Source organism: Lagenorhynchus albirostris, chromosome 7, assembly GCF_949774975.1.
Source record: "Lagenorhynchus albirostris chromosome 7, mLagAlb1.1, whole genome shotgun sequence".
Lineage (NCBI taxonomy): Eukaryota > Metazoa > Chordata > Mammalia > Artiodactyla > Delphinidae > Lagenorhynchus > Lagenorhynchus albirostris.
In genome coordinates, this window is record NC_083101.1 from 2,259,994 (window position 1) to 2,279,394 (window position 19,401).

The following is a 19,401-nucleotide window of genomic DNA, read 5'->3' on the forward strand; positions in this document are numbered from 1 at the left end:
CGCGGGGCCCGCCCCGGCCGCGCCTTAAAGGGGCCGCGCGCCGCCCGCCGCGCTCAGGCCCCGCCCACCGCACTTGAGGCCCCGCCCTCCCCGCTCGAGGCTCCGCCCGCTCCTCCCTGAGGGCCGGCCTGCTGGAGACGCGCGGGTGCCCCAGCGGACACTGTGACACTGTTCGGGCAGGGAGGGTCCCCGGATCAGGCCAGCACCCGGGGCTGAAGGGCGCCCCCAGGGTGGGGGATGGGCGCTCACCGGACGCGGTCCAGACTGAGCATGCTCAGTTTAGGGTCCGACTCGGCTGGGGCTAGCGGTGCGCCCCAGCGCCCAGTGGTGGGACAGGGAGGCCGGGAGTCTCCCCGCAAGACACAATGGAAAAGTACCAGGTGCCGAGTTGTCCGCTGGTGGGGAGGCGGGGGCGACGAGGGGCCGACGGTACGGGGCGAGCCCAGGACCTGGATCTCCTGCCGCCACCCCCGGCCCCCTACCGGTTTAACGGTCACGAGGGACCAGGGGCCAGGTCCGACCCCAGGGAGGCAAGGGGCCCGTGTTGCGGCCAGTATCTGCCTCTAGCTCATAGGGTGATCTCCGGTACCTCCAGACGTGACCTCCGGGGTGCCCTTTGCCCCCCTGGGCCTGGGTTTCCCGCTTTCTAAAATGGTGGATGAAATTAAGGCCTCTCCAGTCTGAATATGGGAGGATGGACGACACCTTCATCCTTTTCACCCATGGGTCCATGTGCTTCGGCCCATAGAGACAGGACACCCTCGAACGTTCAGAATTCATAATCAGACGCCCCCAAACTCCTAAAACACCCCATCAGTAGTCCCTCGCTGGGGGAACTTGGGCCTTTTCCAGGGCCTGTGAAAATGTTTAGGACGTGAAAAATTCACAGAACAAAAGGAAAGCTGCAAACGAATGTTTAAATGCATAAGATGTCGAGTTTTTTAACTGTTAGTCTCTGTAAAAAAAATCATCAATTTGACGATAATCGGTCTTTTAGATTTTTCTCACTTTGTGAGAATCCCCTCTGTGTGGGAGACTGTGGGGTGTCAGCCAGTGGTAAAGCCGGTGAGCTTCTGGGTGACCAGAGAATTTTAAAAGTAGTTACTTTTAAAGGGGGGGGGGAAGACTTGATCCGAAGACAGGGGTGCATTTTACTGTTTAACTTGCCCCCTAAGAATGGTTAAGTGTGCATTCCTTCACCAGCGTAAGCGGCTCAGTACAACACCCCTGCTATTCCCTGAGCGGGATTCAGGCTGCCACACGGGCTGGATTACAGAATCCTGAAACTTTTCTGAACTCTGAGAATCCTTGGACACGGGGCTCCACCCCCTCTGTGCCCTCCTCGGCATCCTGCCCCCTTCCCCCATCCTCTGATGACTGTCATCCCATCATCCACGCTCACCCATCCCTCAGCCTCCTCGCGCAGAGTTCTGGCATGGCGGCCATCTCTCTGCAGGTCTGGCTCGATGCGCCAGCTCTGGAGTCAGACTCCAGAGCTCCAGTCGACTCCCAGCCCTCTCAGTTATTAGTGTTGTAGCCTCAGGCAAGGACCCCGCTCCCTGTGCCTCAGTTTCCTCCAGTGTAAACAAGGAGATAGGAACAGCGCCGACTGCATGGGTGGCTGTAAAGTGCTTGGCACGTGCCAGGCACACACACGGCTGTGACTATGAGGGCACCAATTATGGACCAGTTACTTTCTTGTTTGGATGCCCAGTTTGGAGGTGGATGCTGGAAGCTGGGATCCTAGGGGGCTAGAGAGAGTGAAGAAACCCTCTGCCCCAGGGAGGTGCTGGTGCTTGGATGCCTTGCAAGTCCTCACCACAGACTGGAGAAGGGGTGTGGGGTGGTGGACAGAGCTCCAGAATCGACCTCAAAGAGATGGGCTCGGGTTCTGCCTTCACAGGCCTCCAAAGCATTCTGGGCCGTTTCCTCGTTGGCCAGCCCACGAGGGAAATTAGTTAGGAGGACCGGAAAAGACACCGGAGGTGGGCACACGCTTTGGGAAGTGAAACGACGTGTACACTTTCCTGAAAGCTTCTCTTTTGCTGGTAGATTTTGGACTGGCTGAATCCTGGGGCCTTGGGGGTGAACCTTCTGGTGGAGGAGACAAAAACCAAAGTAAAGCACGTGATAAAGCAGGTAAGAGGCCGTGCCTGTGGCACCCAGTGGGGCTGGCTCCCCAAACACATTAGAGAAAGGCGATGTGACAGCGAGTTCCTCTCCGCCAGCAGTCACGAAGGAAGATCCAGCGGGCTGGGGGTGGGCGGATAGACGGGGATGAGGGGGGTGACATGAGGCTCCTCGGGCTTCCCCGCCGACTCACCTCTCTCACCTTGTTGGAGAAGGAATGCTCACGTTCACTCCACCAGCAGCCATACCCACCATTTACGCGGACATCGTGCCCGGCATCATCTTTCATCTCCCGCCACCTCAGCAAGGCGGGACTGATGACCCCGCTTTACAGCCAAGGATAGGGAGGCTGGAGGGGGTGGCCAGGGACCTGCCCAAGGTCACACAGGTTTAAGGACAGAACGCTGACCCCGGGCCCTTCCTTCACCTCCTCACCAGGCCTGGCACGGCCGGGTGGAGTGCACACCTGCAGGAGGACAGCCCTTAGCGTGTGCAAGACCAGGTAGTCCAGATGAATGGAGGGTCTAGGGAAGAGCTTTGTTGGTGGCCGCTGTGGGCGCCCTTCCACCCTGCCAGGCCTCCTGTCTGTGCAGCAGCTCAGCCCCGAGGCAGCAGGACTGGAAGTCCTTACCGGCCTCCTGCTCCATTGCTGGCTGGCTGTGGGGTTGCCCCGTTGTCTCACGGGCCCATGGGGCAGGATGGATGACTGCTTTCACCATCAAGGAGCTTTATTCTTTTTTTTGAATTTTATTTTATTTATTTTTTTATACAGCAGGTTCTTAGTTATCCATTTTATACATATTAGTATATATGTCAATCCTGAGGAACTTTTTTAAAAATCAGTCAATCTTTCTAAGCAAAATGGAGGAGGGGGGTTGTATATCCTTTCAGGGTTTTTTGGTAAGCATTTATAAAATTCTTGGTTTTTTACAAGAATGGTGCTGGGACTTCCCTGGTGGTCCAGTGGCTAAGACTCCGCACTCCCAGTGCAGGCGCCCCGGGTTTGATCCCTGGTCAGGGAACTAGATCCCACATGCTGCAACTAAAGATCCCGCACGCGACAATGAAGATCCCGCGTGCCGCAACTAAGATCCCAATAAATGAATAAATAAATAAATATTAAAAAAAAGAATGGGGCTTCCCTGGTGACGCAGTGGTTGAGAGCCCGCCTGCCGATGCAGGGGACACGGGTTCGTGGCCCGGTCCGGGAGGATCCCACACGCCACGGAGCGGCTGGGCCCGTGAGCCATGGCCGCTGAGCCTGCGCGTCCGGAGCCTGTGCTCCGCAGCGGGAGAGGCCACAACAGTGAGAGGCCCGTGTACCGCAACAAAACAAAACAAAACAAGACAAAAGAATGGTGCTGAACTTGATAATGTGCTTTTCCCACTGAGTGTATGGCAAATGTTGTTGGTGCTGCTGACGCATCTTCCTCCTTCCCTGGCTCTGGTGGCCGTGTGGACCCCCCTGCTTGATGTGCCATGACTGACCCAACCCATCCACTCAGGGCGATAAGGGCTTAGCTTGTTCTCGATTTTTCACTCTGCATAAGCAACTCTGATAAACAACCTTATAGTTAATTTTTTTGAGGATCCATGATTTCCTTGGGATAAATTCCTAGGGGTGGGATTTCTAGGTCAAAAGAGGTGGTAATTTGAAGGCTTTCAGTATGTTTTTGGCCAAAATGACTTCAGCACGAGCCCCTGGAACAGAAGGAAGGGATGCATGGTGCCGCTGCGTCTGGGGTCTTTACGTGGATTGGGGAATCACCCACTAACTGCATTTTCATCTACGATCACCCTAGTTACAAGAGTTTTTCATTTGTAAATCTTATATGCAAAAGTTCTGGGTAAGGATCTGGTAAGACGCGGTGACAGTATGAACGCACAGTCTTTGCCACCAAGTATGTTGCAGACTCAAAGTTCGGTGCTGCCCTGACCACCACCCTCTCCCCCTCTCCACGCGTTCCCCACCGCCCACATTCAGTGACAGGGACAAGCCTCCCAATGCGGGTGAGGAATACAGTGGCGGGGCTGGTACTTCGCGAGCCACAGCAGAGCTCTTTGGCTCTGGGGGCAACACATTGTTTCCTCCCCTGCTTTCAAGATGGTCTGAAAATGGATCCTCTAACGATTCCTTGGAGTTTACGTTATGTGATCCTAAACTTATCCTTGCAATAGGGGCAAAGGTGACCTAATGGCTCAGAGGATTTTTGGATCCCTTCCTTAGGAACATCTCCAGGCCCCATCTGGTGGTGTGTGATGGGGCATGAATATAGGCGCCTGGCAGCCCTGGTGAATAATGATGGTGATGATGGTGGTGGTGATGGTGATGGTGATGGTGGTGATGGTGATGGTGATGGTGGTGGTGATGGTGGTGATGGTGATGGTGGTGATAGTGATGGTGGTGGTGATGGTGATGGTGATGATGTGGTGATAATGGTGATGGTGGTGATGGTGATGGTGACGGTGGTGATGATGTTGGTGGTGATGGTGGTGATGGTGGTGGTGATGGTGGTGGTGATGGTGATGATGCTGGTGATGATGGTGGTGGTGATGGTGATGATGGTGGTGGTGGTAGTGGTGGTGATGGTGACGGTGGTGATGATGTTGGTGGTGATGGTGATGGTGGTGATGGTGATGGTGGTGGTGGTGGTGGTGATGGTGGTGATGGTGATGGTGATGTGGTGGTGATGGTGATGGTGGTGGTGATGGTGGTGATGGTGGTCACGATGATGACGAGGGCGTTTACTGCACGTTTAGCAACCTAGTGCTCTTGTGCCCCTGCAGGTGGAGTGCATTGATGAGCATCAGGCCAACGAGGCCCTGGAGGAGGTAACTCTCTGCGTGGTTCCCTCTCTACAGGACATGATGCAGGACACACAGAGACTGTTCTGCACCCCACTGTGGCATGATGGGTGGAAGCCTGGTGAAGGCATGGAGGGTCAGAACCAGCTCTTGCCCTGTGCTATGAAGTCAGAGGCCCCCAGGTCATGAAGGGAGTCTGTGTACCAAACACTCATTTCTAAATCCAGGTGCTGACAACTTAGAATATATGTTCTCAGAGAAGATGATAACCTTTAAATGTTGGCTAGGTCCCTAGGCTGATCTACCAATAACCATCTTTTAAAAGATTTTTTTCTTCAATTGTAAAAGTATCAGTTACAATAGAATATTTGGAAAATAGAGAATTGGTTAACAAAGAAAATATAAATTCTTACGTTTCTTAAGGCTGCCAATCAGAACCGACAGTAACATCTTGATTTATAATAACAGCAGAAACAGCTGCATATACTTCGATTTGCCGGCAAAGGCTCCGCGTCATTTTTCTCTGCTTCTCTTGAATTTCACATGAGGTTGAATGTCTCCCTTCCTAGCTAATGGTCACTTGTTTGTCTTTTTTCCGGAATCACCAGCTTTTGAGCTTTGCTAGCAAACAGCTCTTCTGTCCACAGTGTGTCTGACACATGGTGATGGACCCAGGCCACATTCATGAAAGAAAGAATGTGGGGGGGCCGTCCCGCGCGCCCCCCAGCATCACAGCCCCCTCTCCACCCCACTAGGCGACCTTCTTTCACACCCAACCTGCTGTCATAAGCAGCTGTCCGTCTGGCCTAAGTCGCTAAGGGAGCCATTTCTACTGCCTAATTGTGTTCGTTTGCAAAGCACTTTGAGCTCAGGGCAGGGGCCCTGGGACCTCTAGTGTACACAGCCAGGAGGCCAGGTGGCCTGGGCACAGCCGCAGTGGCCGGCCTCCCGTTGGCCACACCCCCTTTGTCAGCCAACCCGGACTGTGCTTGTTTCCAACGCACCAGGCACTCTGCCTACATCGGCTTACCTAGTCCTCCCGACACCCCTGTGAAGCAGATACCACCGTTACTGCTGTTTCCAGATGAGGCTAGGAGGCTCAGAGAGGTTGAGGAGCCTCTCCTCAGTCACACAGCACAGCCAGCTCATGCCAGAGACAGGACCTACCCTGGGCTGTCTGGCCCCTAACCTCCGGCTGCCCACCCTCCCTGGGCCCGCGCTCAGAGCTGGAAGCGTGTGGTTTTTGTTGGGACGTGTGACAGAGAAGCACCTCTGGAAGCAGTGTTTCCCTAACATCTCCACTTTCTCTGGCCTCGCCTCGCAGTTGATGCCACTGCTGAAGCTTCAGCATGCCCACGTCTCCATCTACCAGGAGCTCTTCATCATGTGGAACAGTGAGGTGGGTCAGAGCCGACCCCGCGGGCCCAGCAGGCACTCAGGGCGGGCACAGAGCACCCCCCGCTGTGCCCCCCGAGCGCCAATGGCCGCAGCACTCATGGGGCCACGCCGGGAGCTCTCTGGGCATCGTCTCACGTGCGCTCCACAGCCTCTGCATAGGAGGGTCACTGTCCCACTTTCCGGAAGAAGTGGAGGCTGGGAGAAACCAGCTGGCGACAACCGAGCAGGATTCCAGTCTGGGTCTGGTCGCCCCGAGCCCCGTGCTTGGTCCCATTGGCGAGCTGATTTCTCATCTTCAAGGAGCCGGAAGCTTGCCGGTTACTCCACATGGGGCTGAGCTGGGGGGTGCGGGGGGCTGGAGGGGAAGGGGGCCAGGTGTGACCCCACAGTCAGACCCCCATCTGGGCTGACAACCGAGGGAGGGGCCCCCTCCCCGTCAGCTGGGCCCTGAGGAAAGCCGTGGGGAGGGCCCCTCACCACCTGTCCCCCCAAGTATTTTCTGAGCACCCCCTCACACTCTCAAGGGGGACACAGAGAAGCCAAGAGGACATGTCACTGTGGGAGGGAAGGCAGGGTGCTCTCAGAGGCCTGACGGGGGCTGCTGGGGTCCTGTCGGGTGCAGGCCCCTCAGAGGGAGGAGTGGATCTCAGCTGAGCCCTAAGGGACAAAGGGCCCGGTGCCCCAGGCACGGTGGTCTACGTGTGCGGTGGCCAGGAGACCCCGCGCCCCTTTAGGTTTTCCTAAAGCAGCTTAGTGTAGATGGGGGGTAGGGGGGGATGGGGGGAGGAGAGAGGAGGCGGAGGCGGGAGCTGCTCAGGAGGGGCTGTCCCCCCCACAGAAGGGGGCATTCTCCCATAGTCACTGCCGGTGGTGGCCTGGCTGAGAGGAAAGACCTGGAGTGGGTGACGGCCCGGAAGCCCCCAGGCCTGGGCCTCTGGAGGCCAGAACTCGGCACCTGGCTAAGGGGCTGTGTCCCCTGCAGATCTCCTCTCTGTTCCTTTGCCTGGTGATGGAGTTCCACGAGGGAAGCTTCCAGAATGTCATTGAGAAGAAGAGGGCGGCAAAGACAGTCATTGACTCCCAGGTAAGACAGACTCTCTGGGGCACCAGGCCTGGGGGCTGCCTGGACCCTGTGATGCCACAGGCCCCACAGCGGGGGGCAGAGGGGCAGGCACGGATGGAGTCTGGTCTCATTTCTTCCGACAGTTATGAATGAAGGTATTTGCATACCGTAATGTGCACAGATCTTAAGTGTACACCTTGGTGTGTTTTGCATAGGCAGATACTCCCGTCCCCTCCCTCACATGAGGTCAGAGCGTTCCTGGACCTTCAGACAGTCCCATCCAGTACCCAGGGTTCGACTTCTGCCTCCAGAGATCCTTCTGCCTGTCCCTGAAGTTCTCATAAATGGGCTCATACAGCATGTTGTTTGCTTGTGTCTGGTTTCTCGCGTTCATCCCAGTGCTTTGAGATTTACCCACCTGTGAGTGTGTCAGGAGACCATCCGTCTCCACTCTGTCAGATGGCCACGTCACCATCAGTGTATCTGGTCCAGCGCTGTGAGCATCTGGGTTGCTTCCAGTTTGGGGCTATTATGGAGAAGGGCTGCCATGAACACTGCTGGGCATGTGTTTTGATGGCCCTAAGCATTCATTTTCTGCGTGACTGTGGAGTCGTTGGATCACAGAATGGGTGCGTGTGCTGCTTTAGCCAGTGTCCCAGTTTTCCAGGATGGTTGGTTGACTCGGTGTTGATTCTCATCCCAAGTTGTGAGTCTTCCGGCTCTGCATCCTGGCCCACATTTCACTGTGTCAGTCTTCTTAATTTTAATTAAAAATTACATTTTAGTTTCAATTATTTTGAGTAGTCATGGTGAGCACTTTTTGGCCATTTGGATATCTTCTTTTGTGCCTGTTCAGGTCTCTTGCCCATTTAAACATTAGGGTTGTCCGTCTTTTCTTGTTGATTCGTAGTGGCTCTTTATATATTATGGACACAGTGTCCAGATGTCCTCTCCCAGTCTGTGGCTTGCCAGTTCACTTTCTTAATTGTAATGAACTCTGGTTCATCAGTGTTTTGCCTGAGGTTGGTGTCTTCTGAGCCTTTAGAGAAGCCTTCCCCGCCCCAAGGTCATGACGATATTTTCCTCTGTTGCCCTTGGAGCTGGATCCATTTTGCTCTCACATTTAGGTCTATGACCCACCCCAAATAAATTTTGCCTGCTTTTGCTCTGAACATGCCTCTGTTCTGTTGGGCCTCCAGGCACTGCGACCCTGCTGGGGTGTTCTGAGGGGCACGCAGCTCCAAAGTGGGCCTCAGAGACAGCCTCTGAGTGGGTTTCAAACTTTCTGTTTGTAGTAGAACCCTGTCGAGCACAAAGATGTTCTCAGAACCCCCAGTAAGGAAAGCAGAGCTACTCCAGTCAGGGGTCTGGGGGTCAGTGGAAGGTGGCGTGGCAGGAACGCCGGGGTCCTGCCTGCTCAGCCCCTCTCTTGACACCCCAGGTGGAATCCAGGGTTCCTAGGAACACGGTTTGAACATCACTGCCCTGGAAACCAGGTGGATCTTGTTTCTGACACAAACTGCTTTCAGAATGTTCTCTCTCAGGGCTCTTTCCATTCTAACGCCCTGGAGAGGCAAACCCCAAGTAGCAGCTGCAGACCTCAGCATCTCTGGTACCCATGGGGTGGGACCCGGGCGGGGCTAGAGCCCCAGGGCCCCCGGGGTCTGCTGGAGACAGGAGTGGGGGGTCTGGAGACCAGGGCATTTCTGTCCAGAGGGCCTTGAAGCAGCCTGCAGCAGAAGCTCCCGCACTGGCTCTGAGCTGTTGGCCGCTCACTTCAGGCCCATTTCAAGACGCAGGGTGGGAACTGGCCACGACCCTGCTGGCTGCTCTGAGTGGCCACTGACCTGCCTAAGAGCAGCTGGGAGGCCCACCTGGGAGCTTTCAGGCCCCCCCAGTCCTGGCATCTCTCCTTCTTTCCCCAGTGGATGCAGAACATGCTGGGCCAGGTGTTGAATGCGCTGGAGTACCTGCACCAGCTGGACATTATCCACAGGTGACCGGGTGGCCAGGCTGCTTGAGGAGAAAAGGCACCTCCTGGGGGTGGCACCTCCAGGTGGCAGCGCCCGGGCGCGGGCCCAAGGGAGAGAGGTGCAGCTGGGACAAGGATGGGCCCCTCCCCCTCCCAGAGCACCTCCCTGGCTTAAAGAGAACATCACCCCCTCCACGACCCTCCCCATGCACAGACGGGGCAGTTGGTTCTAAAGTGCAAGGGAAGAACCAGATAACAGCACTGACGAAGAGATTAGGCCGCCCGAGGGCCTCTGGGCACTCCCAGGCTGAGCTTTTGACCTGCCAGTTTCATTCTCCAGAATCGTGATCTGAAGGATCAGTGCTGTATTTAGAGGAGGAGAGAAAACTGTGTGAACCAAACGTAGGAAGGAAATGCTCGAGATTCCGTGTTAATGTCAGCTGAGATCTGGAAGGACGTTAGCGGAGGGACCCCGGGAGGATCGGTGTTTCCTTACTTGCAGTTGGCTTGTTTTTCCCATTTGAAATAACAGTATATTTATGCTTACAGAAAATGATATTCAAAAAGTGGCTGAACAGGGCATCTACTGAGGAGAGAGGAGGGGTGTGGGCTGCTGCGGCGGCCCTGGGTGTGGCGGGAGCGGAGGGTTCACAGACGGATGTGGCCCTGCCAGGCAGTGGGTGGAAGGGCGCGCCTCTCGGTTTCAGGAACCTCAAGCCCTCCAACATCGCACTGGTCAGCAGCGACCACTGCAAACTGCAGGACCTGAGCTCCAACGCACTCATGACCGATGTAGCCAAGTGGAACGTCCGTGCAGAGGAAGGTGGCTGGCGTCCTCCCGGCCAGGGGACAGTGGTGGCGGGGGAGCACTGCAGGAGGGCCCATTCAACTGAGTGGGGGGCATGCAGGGTCCAAAAGACACTCAGAAAATGTTAACCTTCAAGAAGGGTGAAGGAAGGCCTCAGAAGGAAGGAGACTGACACGCACAGAGGGAGGGCTGGTGGACGGCAGGCATTGGCTCGGGCTGGGTTACTTTACTGAGTCTCAGAATAACCCAGGAGGTGGTAAAGGTGAGCAGTCCGGGGAGAGACGTTTTCCTTCCTTTAAAAAAACAACAGGGCGGGCTTCCCTGGTGGCGCAGTGGTTCAGAGTCCGCCTGCCGACGCAGGGGACACGGGTTCGTGCCCCGGTGCAGGAGGATCCCACATGCCGCGGAGCGGCTGGGCCCGTGAGTCATGGCCGCTGAGCCTGCGCGTCCGGAGCCTGTGCTCCGCAACGGGAGAGGCCACAGCAGTGAGAGGCCCGCGTACCGCAAAAAAAAAAAAAAAAAAAAAAAAAGACAACAGGGCAAAGGGAGCTGGGCTTCAACCCTATAACGGCTATCCGGGGTGGAGAGAGCAACTCTCCAGTGGAGAACTCCAGAGTCCCGGGCTGGCAGGGACCCGTGGCATGCTGTCCTTGATGGGTGGATGGGTGGATAGATGGATGGATGGATAGATGAGTGGGTGGGCGGATGGACAAGTGGATAGATGGACATGCAGATAGATGAACAGGCGGATAGGTGGGTGGAAGGATGGAGAGGCGGGTGTGGGTGGGCAGGTGAGTGGATGGGTGGATGTACCGGAGGTGTTGATGGCAGGGGTCCTTGGAGCCCACCCCTTTGCTCTTTGTTTGGGGAATGGAGGTCTGGAGAGGGAGGGGCTGCCTGCGGCCTGTCAGGCCCTGATAGAGCTGGGCCGGGGACCCTGCTCTTTTGGCTCCCTGTCTGGAGTTCAGGTTTGTTTGTTTATGTATGTATGTATGTATTTATTGGCGGCGCGGCATGCGGGATCTTAGTTCCCTGACCAGGTATCGAACCCGTGCCCCTGGCAGTGGAAGCGCAGAGTCTTTACCACTGGACAGCCAGGGAAGTCCCAGGGGTTCAGGTTTAGAAACTAGGGCAGGGCAACCGTAACATTGCCTCAAGGTCCCGACTAAGTGTTGGGAGAGGCACGACGTTTATGGAGAGTGCAGATTTTACCTTTGTGGCAGACACCCCTTCCGATTATTTCTGCAGCTGCAGTGGGACACAGGTGCGCACACGGCCAGCCTGGTGGGCCCCTGCCAAGATGGGCAGCCTCACTGGTGAAGATCAAGGGCCAGGATCTTACTGACCAGGGGCCTCTTCCTTTTCCCCCTCGGATAGCACGTCTCTCCCTCCCTGGAGGAGGGTGATGGAGGGCTCATTCTTCAAGCTGCTTGCTTCCCCAGGGAGCATGGGGCTCACGCATCCCCCACTTCACTCCTGCCAACAGACCCCTCTCACAAGTCCTGGATGGCCCCCGAAGCCCTCAAGTTCTCCTTCAGCCAGAAATCTGACATCTGGTCCCTGGGCTGCATCATTCTCGACATGGCCGGCTGCTCCTTCCTGGATGTGAGGGGCCTTCCATCCACCCCTCCCCGCCACACCTGAACCCCGCTCCCCACAGCCCCAGGGAGCCAGGCTCTGCCCACCCCCGGCCCTGAAAAGGGCGCATTCTTCCCGTTGGCACCCTCCTGCCCACGCTGAGTGCCTGTGGGGCTGTGTGGAGGCCCCCCCGCTGCCCCAGCCGCCGGAGGACCCCGCATTTGGGCCTGCTCGGCCCTCATGTGGTGGTGGTGATGGTGATGGTAACATTCAATCCGCCCCCAACAGCGCCCCCTTATGGACAAGAACAGCTGAGTTCGGTTGCACTAACTGGCCCACAGTGGGAGTCCGGCCGTGGACGGAGGGCTGTTCCCTTACTCCCTCCAGCCAGTGAGATGGTCACTTGCTTTTCTCTGAACTTCCATTTCTTCTTCGTACAAGAACTCTGGGGCGCAGGTGGCCTCTGTGCGTTCCTGACAGCGGCGGCCACATCGCCTCCCCTCTGCCCGAGGTCAGGCCATCTTCCTTTAGCTGAGGAGGTGCACAAGTGGTCCTCTCTCTCCTCCCAGAGCACGGAAGCCATGCTTCTGCGGAAGTCCATCCGGAGTTCCCCCGACGGCCTGAGGGGTGTCCTGAGGACCATGGAGGAGAGGAGGGTCCCCGACGCAGAAATCTTCAGTTCCCTTTTGCCTCTGATGCTCCAGGCCGACCCGTCGGATCGAATAACCATCAGGTGAGCTCAGGCCCTGGGGTGGCAGTTCACTGTCAGCCTGTGCACGTAGTTGGGGTTTTAACACCACAAAGCGCTGCCTCTATGGACAATGGCTCCTCCAGTGTGGGCTGTCCCAAACTGTGGCCACATCTGTGAGTGCAGGACAAACAGGGCCAGCTTCCCCATCAGGTCCCCATCAGGCATGGCCCAGGGCCCAGGAAGATGTTTTAACTCTAATGTAGAGTCAGAAGAACAAACTGATCCACCCTGGGTTATGTTCACCTTTATACCAACACAGCCAGAAATTGTGATTTTTGGGTCTATGTTATGGAGGAAGGGGCCCACGCGAGTGCAAGTGCCAGGGCCCAGCACTGTCCTCCCTCGGCCCCTCCTGGAGGGGGAATTGCTGCGGTGCCCGCTTGACGCACCGTGATGCTGGGAGAGGTGCTCCCAAGCGGGTGCCCCAAACAGGTGGAGGCCCAGCAGCTGCTGGACGCAGAGGGGACGCAGGGCCAGCTGGCGGCTCTCTGCCCCTCCCCAGGGACGTGATTCACTTGTTTGTGAGCAGCGACTTCAGGTCCTCCAGCAGTGCTCTGACGCTGCACCAGCAGGTGGTGCCTGACTTCATCATCGACAGGCTGCTAGAAAGCAACGTCACCAGCATCTTAGGTGATGACGGGGCCCTGAGGGGGCGGCGCCAGAGGCTGCTGTGGCCCCGGCACCCCATTGTCTTTAGCTGGGGGGCAGTGGCCCCCCCCAGTCCCCTGGACTGCTCCTCACACATGGCCGGTGGGCTTGCCCCTCGTCCATCCCAAGCACTGCTTTGCTCAGGGTACCACCCCGCTCAGATACCCCCGAGCTTACCTAGAGCAGAGTTCATCTCTGTGGCCAGGCCCCCACCTGCTTCCCCTCTGTTCCGGCTACACAGTCCTCGACGTCACCGAACAGCCCCTCACTGCCACGCACCCCACCACAGACTCCCCGCTTTTTGCTCACTCGCCCGGCACACGGCGGCCCGGTGCCTGGAGTGTCTTCCCCAATGAGCAGCACCTCCTGTGTGGTTGCTACGTGCCCAGAATGGTGCTCACGCTGGGGCCGGCACAGCAGCCACCGTGGACCAGCAGGCAGGGCCCTGCAGGAAGGTGAGGTGGCCCAGGGGCTCCGTGTGCAACGTGACATGTGCAGGCCTGAGGCTCCAGGCACAGTGCTGGCTGGCCACCCCCCACCCCGCAAAGGCGCACACGGTAGACTCCTCCGCGTGCCCCAGGCTGGGGGCTACCCCCACGGTCTTGGGCAGAGAGTGGATCTGGAGGTCATCTTCCAGTTCGGGGGTGGCTCCGCCCTCCCATCCCTCCTCCCCATCAGTGGCTCCCTGCGCGGGCTGCCTGTGATAAAGGGCTGCTACCTCTGCCTCCCTTTCTGGAGAAGGGGACCCGTGAGGGCCCAGCTGCTGTCTCCCTGTCTCGTGGCCATGGGCTTTGGAGGCAGACAGCTGGGTCCAGCTGAAGGTCATCGCCCTGAGTACCCTGGAGGGAGTTACCTGAGGGAGGTGTGGAGTGGAAGCACCCCCCTGGGCGGGCTCTCAGGCAGATCCAGGTTCGACTTTGGACAGGTGGCTCGGCCGGGAAGGTGAGGATGATAAGGTCGCCACCTCGCGCCGGGTCACGTGGGCCTGTGCAGCGGTGCTCACGGATGCGCCCCTGGTGCCCCGGCCCTCAGGCGGGTCCCTGAGCCAAGGCGTCGCCCCGTGCTGCCCTGTCCCCCACAGAGATCCTGCAGAACTTCTCCAGCCACCCCGAAGACCAGCAGAGGGCCCTGGAGGGGCTCCTGGGGACGTCTGAAGACCAGCAAGGTAGAGCCGCCACCCTCTCGCCTTCCCCCAGGTGCCCCGGCCCTTCCAGCTTCCCTAGCTGGTACTGCCTGCCGCCCGTTTACATTCCCATGAGCATGCACGGCTTTACCACCTGCCTGGAACAGGAGCCTGGACTTCCTCCTGTGCCGCCGCTTTCACTGAGCAGACAAGTGGGCGGGGGCTGGGCTTGGCATCCGAACCACTTCCCGGGGCCCCCCTCACGTGCTGTTCATGGATGCTTAATAGCCACCCCGTCCCTGCCACCATCCCTCTGGTTGGCTATTTGAGTGGTTGCCGACTCCCCGGTATCATAAGCAATGTTACACAGCCCACCCCGGGGCATGTGCGTGTGTTCTGTGTGCTTCTGCAGGATAAATTCCTAGATGTGCAGGCTGTGAATACTTCACGTTTTCATACCTCCGTCACTGCACCAACTTTCTCACCTCCCAAGAGTGCATGAGAACACCTCTTCACCCAACTTTCTCCACCCAGGGGCCCACGTGTGACGCCCTGCAGACTCCCATCAGGGTCTGGTCCACACCCCCTCCCGCCACCTGCTCGTACGCCGAGTCTCACTCTGCCTCCCACGCTGCCAGGTGTGCCGTGGCCGGCGGAGCTGGCGGAGGTGTTGGTCGGCACCGTGAAGCAGCACGACAGGGTCCTTGACGCACAGCCGTGTGCCTGCTCCCTGCTGCTCCGCACCCGGGGCCAAGGTGGGCACAGCTGGCTTCTCCTACCCCCGCCCTCCCACGCCAGTCATCGCCCTGGCGTCTGACCCTCTGGGCACCCAACCCCACCCCAGGATGACAGGCAGGGCGCAGCCAGGAGTCTGGGGCACCGCCCGAGGCCTGCCTCTGTGGCCCTGGACCAGCTGCTCCCCCTTCTGGCTGATCTCTAGGCATGAAACGAGGAGCTGGTCATAGGGGTCCTGTGGTGTGAGCCCAGGCAGGTGGGATGGGGTCCCAGGCGTGGGTTCCCAGGAGGGCAGCTGAGGAGGGATGGGAGAGGCTGGAGCTGAGAGCCCGAGGGCCTAGCCTCCGATTTTTAAACTGGAAATACTTCACTGCCTTTCTCACTTGAATATTTAGGCTGAATTTCCACGTAACGCTTTACACCGCACGTGCTCACAGCCCTGGCAGGGGCCCCAGCCCTCCGGTCCTTGGCTCGGTCGTGCAATAAGCACTTACGGTGCACTGGAGCCCCGACCTCGGCCTTCTCCCTGGAGACCCCGCCCCCGCCCCCGCCCGCTGTCTTCCCACCGTGGCCCAGCTCAGGGTTCCCCGGCCTCTTTTGCTGGCCTGCGCAGCACTGGGGCAGGACCCAGCGGCCACGGCGCCGAGCGACAGCACCATGGCCCCCGTGCCGCTGAGTGTGCGCGGAGCCACCCCAAGGAGCAGCAGCCCTTGGTCACGGTGCACCGCCCGCTCACCGTCGCCAGCCAGGGTGGGCGCCGCCCTCCCGTGGGCGCAGGGCTCAGGCGGGCAGCGCCGGGATGCCCCGAGGGGACAGCTGCTCCGTCCCCAGCTTCCATGTTCACAGTCACGTGTCCCTCTGGCAACATGCACGGGCCGCAGCCAGGCGCCCCCGTGGGCTTCACGCCGACGTGTTTCGGGTTCCCGCCCTTGCTGCCCCACCGGCCCCGCTCCAGGGGCCACCAGCGAGCAGTCGGGAGACGGTGTGGGGAGAGGGTCACCACCGAGGGCTTTACACATGTTCCCCATCTCCAGCCACTAACCGGGTGGGCGTCGTTCTCTCCAAAGGGAAGCTGGGGCCTCACCTGGAGCCCCGCAGCCCCCAGCCCACCCTACACTCACCAGGCAATTTACCACATTTCATTGACCCCGCGCAGAGAAGTGCAAAGAGCTGCCATGAGTAGCCATGTTGGGACAGCAGCTGTAAATCGGGACCACCTGGCAAACAATGCCAGGTGATCACCCTGAGAGAACACAGTCGTGGTCCCATCTTGGAAGGAAAGCTCAGAGGCCGGTCCCAGCCCAGCAATGGGATGGGAGGTGCTGGAACGGTGGCCCAGGGGATGGCTCATACCCTTGTTTCTGGGTCTCATGCTGGGCGTGAAACTGGCCAAGTAGGCACCACTGGCGTGGGACGCATGGGATTGCAGTGCCCTAGGACTACAGAGAAGGGGTGGCCCCCAGGGAGGGCTTCCTCCAGGTGTTCTCTGTGGTCCTAATGCCGGGGCCCACCTGCAGGACTGGCCACAGACGAGCTGCGGAGGGCCGGGCTGTGCGAGTGCATCCTGGAGCGCCTGGACGCCCTCCCCAGGAACAGGGACACCTGCTTGAACGGCCTGAGGCTGCTCTGGGCTCTGCTGGTGGACGGTGAGCGGGCCCGGGGCTGCGCCCTAACCACCCGAGAGCCGGGAGGAGAGGGAGACAAAGGGCCAGGGTGGACGGGAGAAGCTGCACCGGTATCCTGGGGAGGGGTGGGTTCATATTCGGACCCCCTCGTGCCCGGCCCATGGAACCCTCCAGCTCACGCACATCGTGGGATTTCCTGGGCAGTCCCTGGTTCCACAAGCTGGCCTTAGCACTGGGCAAACCATCCTGACTTCTGATTCAGAAAGGGGGTGCTCCCAGGCCGTGCCACTCCCTCTCCAGGCCCCACTTGGCCCTCCAGCACCTGGGAGGTCATTTTCCCCAAGGAAAAGAGGGCTCCCGACCGTGGAGAGCCTGCCCACACCCGGCACGCAGGGCTTCCCAGACCTCCCCTTGGGGGCCCTGCCGATTCCTACCCTACAGACTGGCTGGCAGGCTGGGGTTGCCCCTCCCCCCAGCTTCTGTGCCACCAAGGAGTAGGTGTTCCCTCTTCCACCCCGTCCTGTTCCAGCTGTCATCGCGAACAAGGCCCCCTGGGAGAAAGCCCCGGCCCTCATTGCTGAGGTGCTGGCCGCCTACCCCACGGACGCGGAGATGGCTGAAGCCAGCTGTGCAGTCCTGTGGCTGCTGTCCTTGCTGGGTGAGCAGCCTGGGGCCCCGGGGCCGGAGAGGTGGCCCTGGGCCCTCGAGACGAGGCACGTGTGGCCCCCCGCAGGCTGCATAGGCGAGCAGCAGTTGGAAGAGGTGGTGGTCCTAATCCTGCAAAGCATCCGGGCGTGCCAGGACCGAGCCCTGCTGGTGAACAATGCCTGCCAGGCGCTGGCCAGCCTCACGAAGATGTCCGGTGAGCCTGGGGACGGCCGGGGCTGCCACTAGGAGGCGGGGGCAGACTCCCCCAGCAACGCCTGCCGGCAGCCCCAAACCAAAAGCAAGCACACGCTCAAAGCAGGGAGGGGAAACACCTACAGTCCCATCGCCCAGACGTCACCGCGCAGACCTGTACCCTCACTTCCCACTGCTCCCTGCAACTCTGCACGGTGACCACCTTGCCTGCCACCCACAAGCCTGGCGTGTGTGCAGGCTCCCCTCCAGGTGTGGCTCTGAAAACAGCCCGAGTCAGGGCTCTGAACTCCGCCTCCACGCAAAGCCCAGCTGTTCCTAAGCCCCCGGCCCAGGTTCTGCACCCGACTTGGCACCACGAGCCCTAACGGACACTCGGGGCCTGGAGCCTGGCAGAGGTTGCCTGCCATGTGGGGTGGTTTGGCCCCTGTGAGGTCCGGCCCCTGCTGGGTGTGCAGGCTGGTGGGTCTCTGCCTGCTACTCGGCCTGAAGCAGGGAGTGGGGTGACCTTCACTCCTGGAGAGAACCTCCCGAGCGGGCGGGGTCTCCGGGCCTACCCCCCACTCCCGCCGGGATCCCGCCGTCAAACGGGGTGGGGTGCTGAAGCCCCAAGAGCAAAAGGCACGTGGCTCAGTGAACAAGGAGCGGGGTTGTCAGAACCCAGCGAGCGTGCGGGACCCCAGAGCCGGGAATCTCGGCTTTGCCTCCTGCTGGCTGTTGACGGCTAAGTCCACTCCCTGGAGGGTCAGCTTCCCCCTGGGCTCCAGGAGGATCTGACAACTACGTGACATCACGGGTCACTGCTCTCACGGGCCCCCAGCCCCCCAGGAGCCAGGCCCAACCCCGCACTGACGGGCCTCCTCACGGGGCAGGCAGGTGCCCTGGAACGTCCCCAGCACCCCTCTACAAGCACACTGGCCTTGGGGGCTGCTGGGATGGAGAGAGAGGCGGGTGCACACCCCACCAGAGGACACCCGCAGATGCAGAGCCAGGAAAAGCCTGGCCTTGGCGGTCCCCACGCTGCAGGACAGCATGGCATCCCCTGCCAGTACTACTGTCACCCACCCACCCCCTCGCCCACGCCCAGAGCTGGCGGCTCTGCAGGTGGTGATGCCCGAGGAGGGCAGCAGCGGCCTCACCCTCATCCAGGAGACGTACCAGCTCCACCAGGACGACCCGGAGGTGGTGGAGAGCATCTGCATGCTGCTGGCCCACCTCGCCTCCCACAGTGAGGACCCCCCTGCCCTCGTCACGCCCTCCCTGGAAGCCAGCGTTCAAGAGGCGCCCTGCTAGCGGCTATGACCACTGGGGGAGGGGCAGGAACCCTCCGTGCCAGGTACACGCTAAGCCTTGGCGGGGGGGGGGCCCGGCCTCGGGACCCTCTGCTCTGCCCGCAGAGGACATCCTGTCAGAGCTGGTGTCCAGCGGCATCCAGCCCCTGGTCGAGGAGATCCACGGGCGCTTCACCTCCAGCCTGGTGAGTGTTGGGGGGCTGCCTCAGCCAGACCTGGGTGGCACAGAGTCCAGGGGCCAGAGCAGTGGTTTGTGTGGAGGCGACTGGGGCTGCCGCGTGTGTGGTTTTAAGAGGCCCTCCCTGTATCACCGTGTCCACGACCTGACCAAAGTAAACCCTGGAGAGAAGCAGCAGTGAGACTGCTTCGAAGAAAAGCAGATTAAATAACAGAAGTTACTCGTGGGCCCAGAGACCGTCCATGGAAACGGCTGACCTACTGTTCTCCTTGCAGGAGTTGGTTTCTTACGCACAAAGTGTGCTTCAGAAACTGGAAGAGGCCTCGCGGCCCAGCTCCGATGGTGGGCAGTAGACCTGTCGCAGGCAGCCGCCCGGGGAGGTCTGCCTCTCCCTCCTCAGGCTGTACCTGACGGGGCGCCCACTGCCACAGGGCGTC

The 19,401-nt window shown here is 59.4% G+C and overlaps 1 protein-coding gene across 1 annotated transcript; it reads left to right on the forward strand.

Moving 5' to 3' along the window:
* Positions 1–166: 166 nt before the first annotated feature.
* On the forward strand, positions 167–19,273 carry STKLD1 (serine/threonine kinase like domain containing 1). Its single transcript, XM_060153912.1, has 17 exons — positions 167–380; positions 2,053–2,139; positions 4,918–4,962; positions 6,260–6,334; positions 7,316–7,417; positions 9,322–9,392; positions 10,076–10,191; positions 11,663–11,781; positions 12,324–12,487; positions 13,008–13,135; positions 14,235–14,318; positions 14,915–15,031; positions 16,529–16,657; positions 17,166–17,294; positions 17,370–17,498; positions 18,582–18,722; positions 18,892–19,273. Exons 1-17 carry the CDS (start codon positions 366–368, stop codon positions 19,143–19,145), a joined length of 1,905 nt encoding a protein of 634 aa, XP_060009895.1. The 5' UTR covers positions 167–365; the 3' UTR covers positions 19,146–19,273.
* Positions 19,274–19,401: the final 128 nt, after the last annotated feature.

Coding starts and splice junctions, on each gene's coding strand:
- STKLD1 (XM_060153912.1), top strand. Junction 12,488..13,007: donor TCGGATCGAATAACCATCAG/GTGAGCTCAGGC, acceptor GCCCCTCCCCAG/GGACGTGATTCACTTGTTTG. Junction 15,032..16,528: donor GCTCCGCACCCGGGGCCAAG/GTGGGCACAGCT, acceptor GCCCACCTGCAG/GACTGGCCACAGACGAGCTG.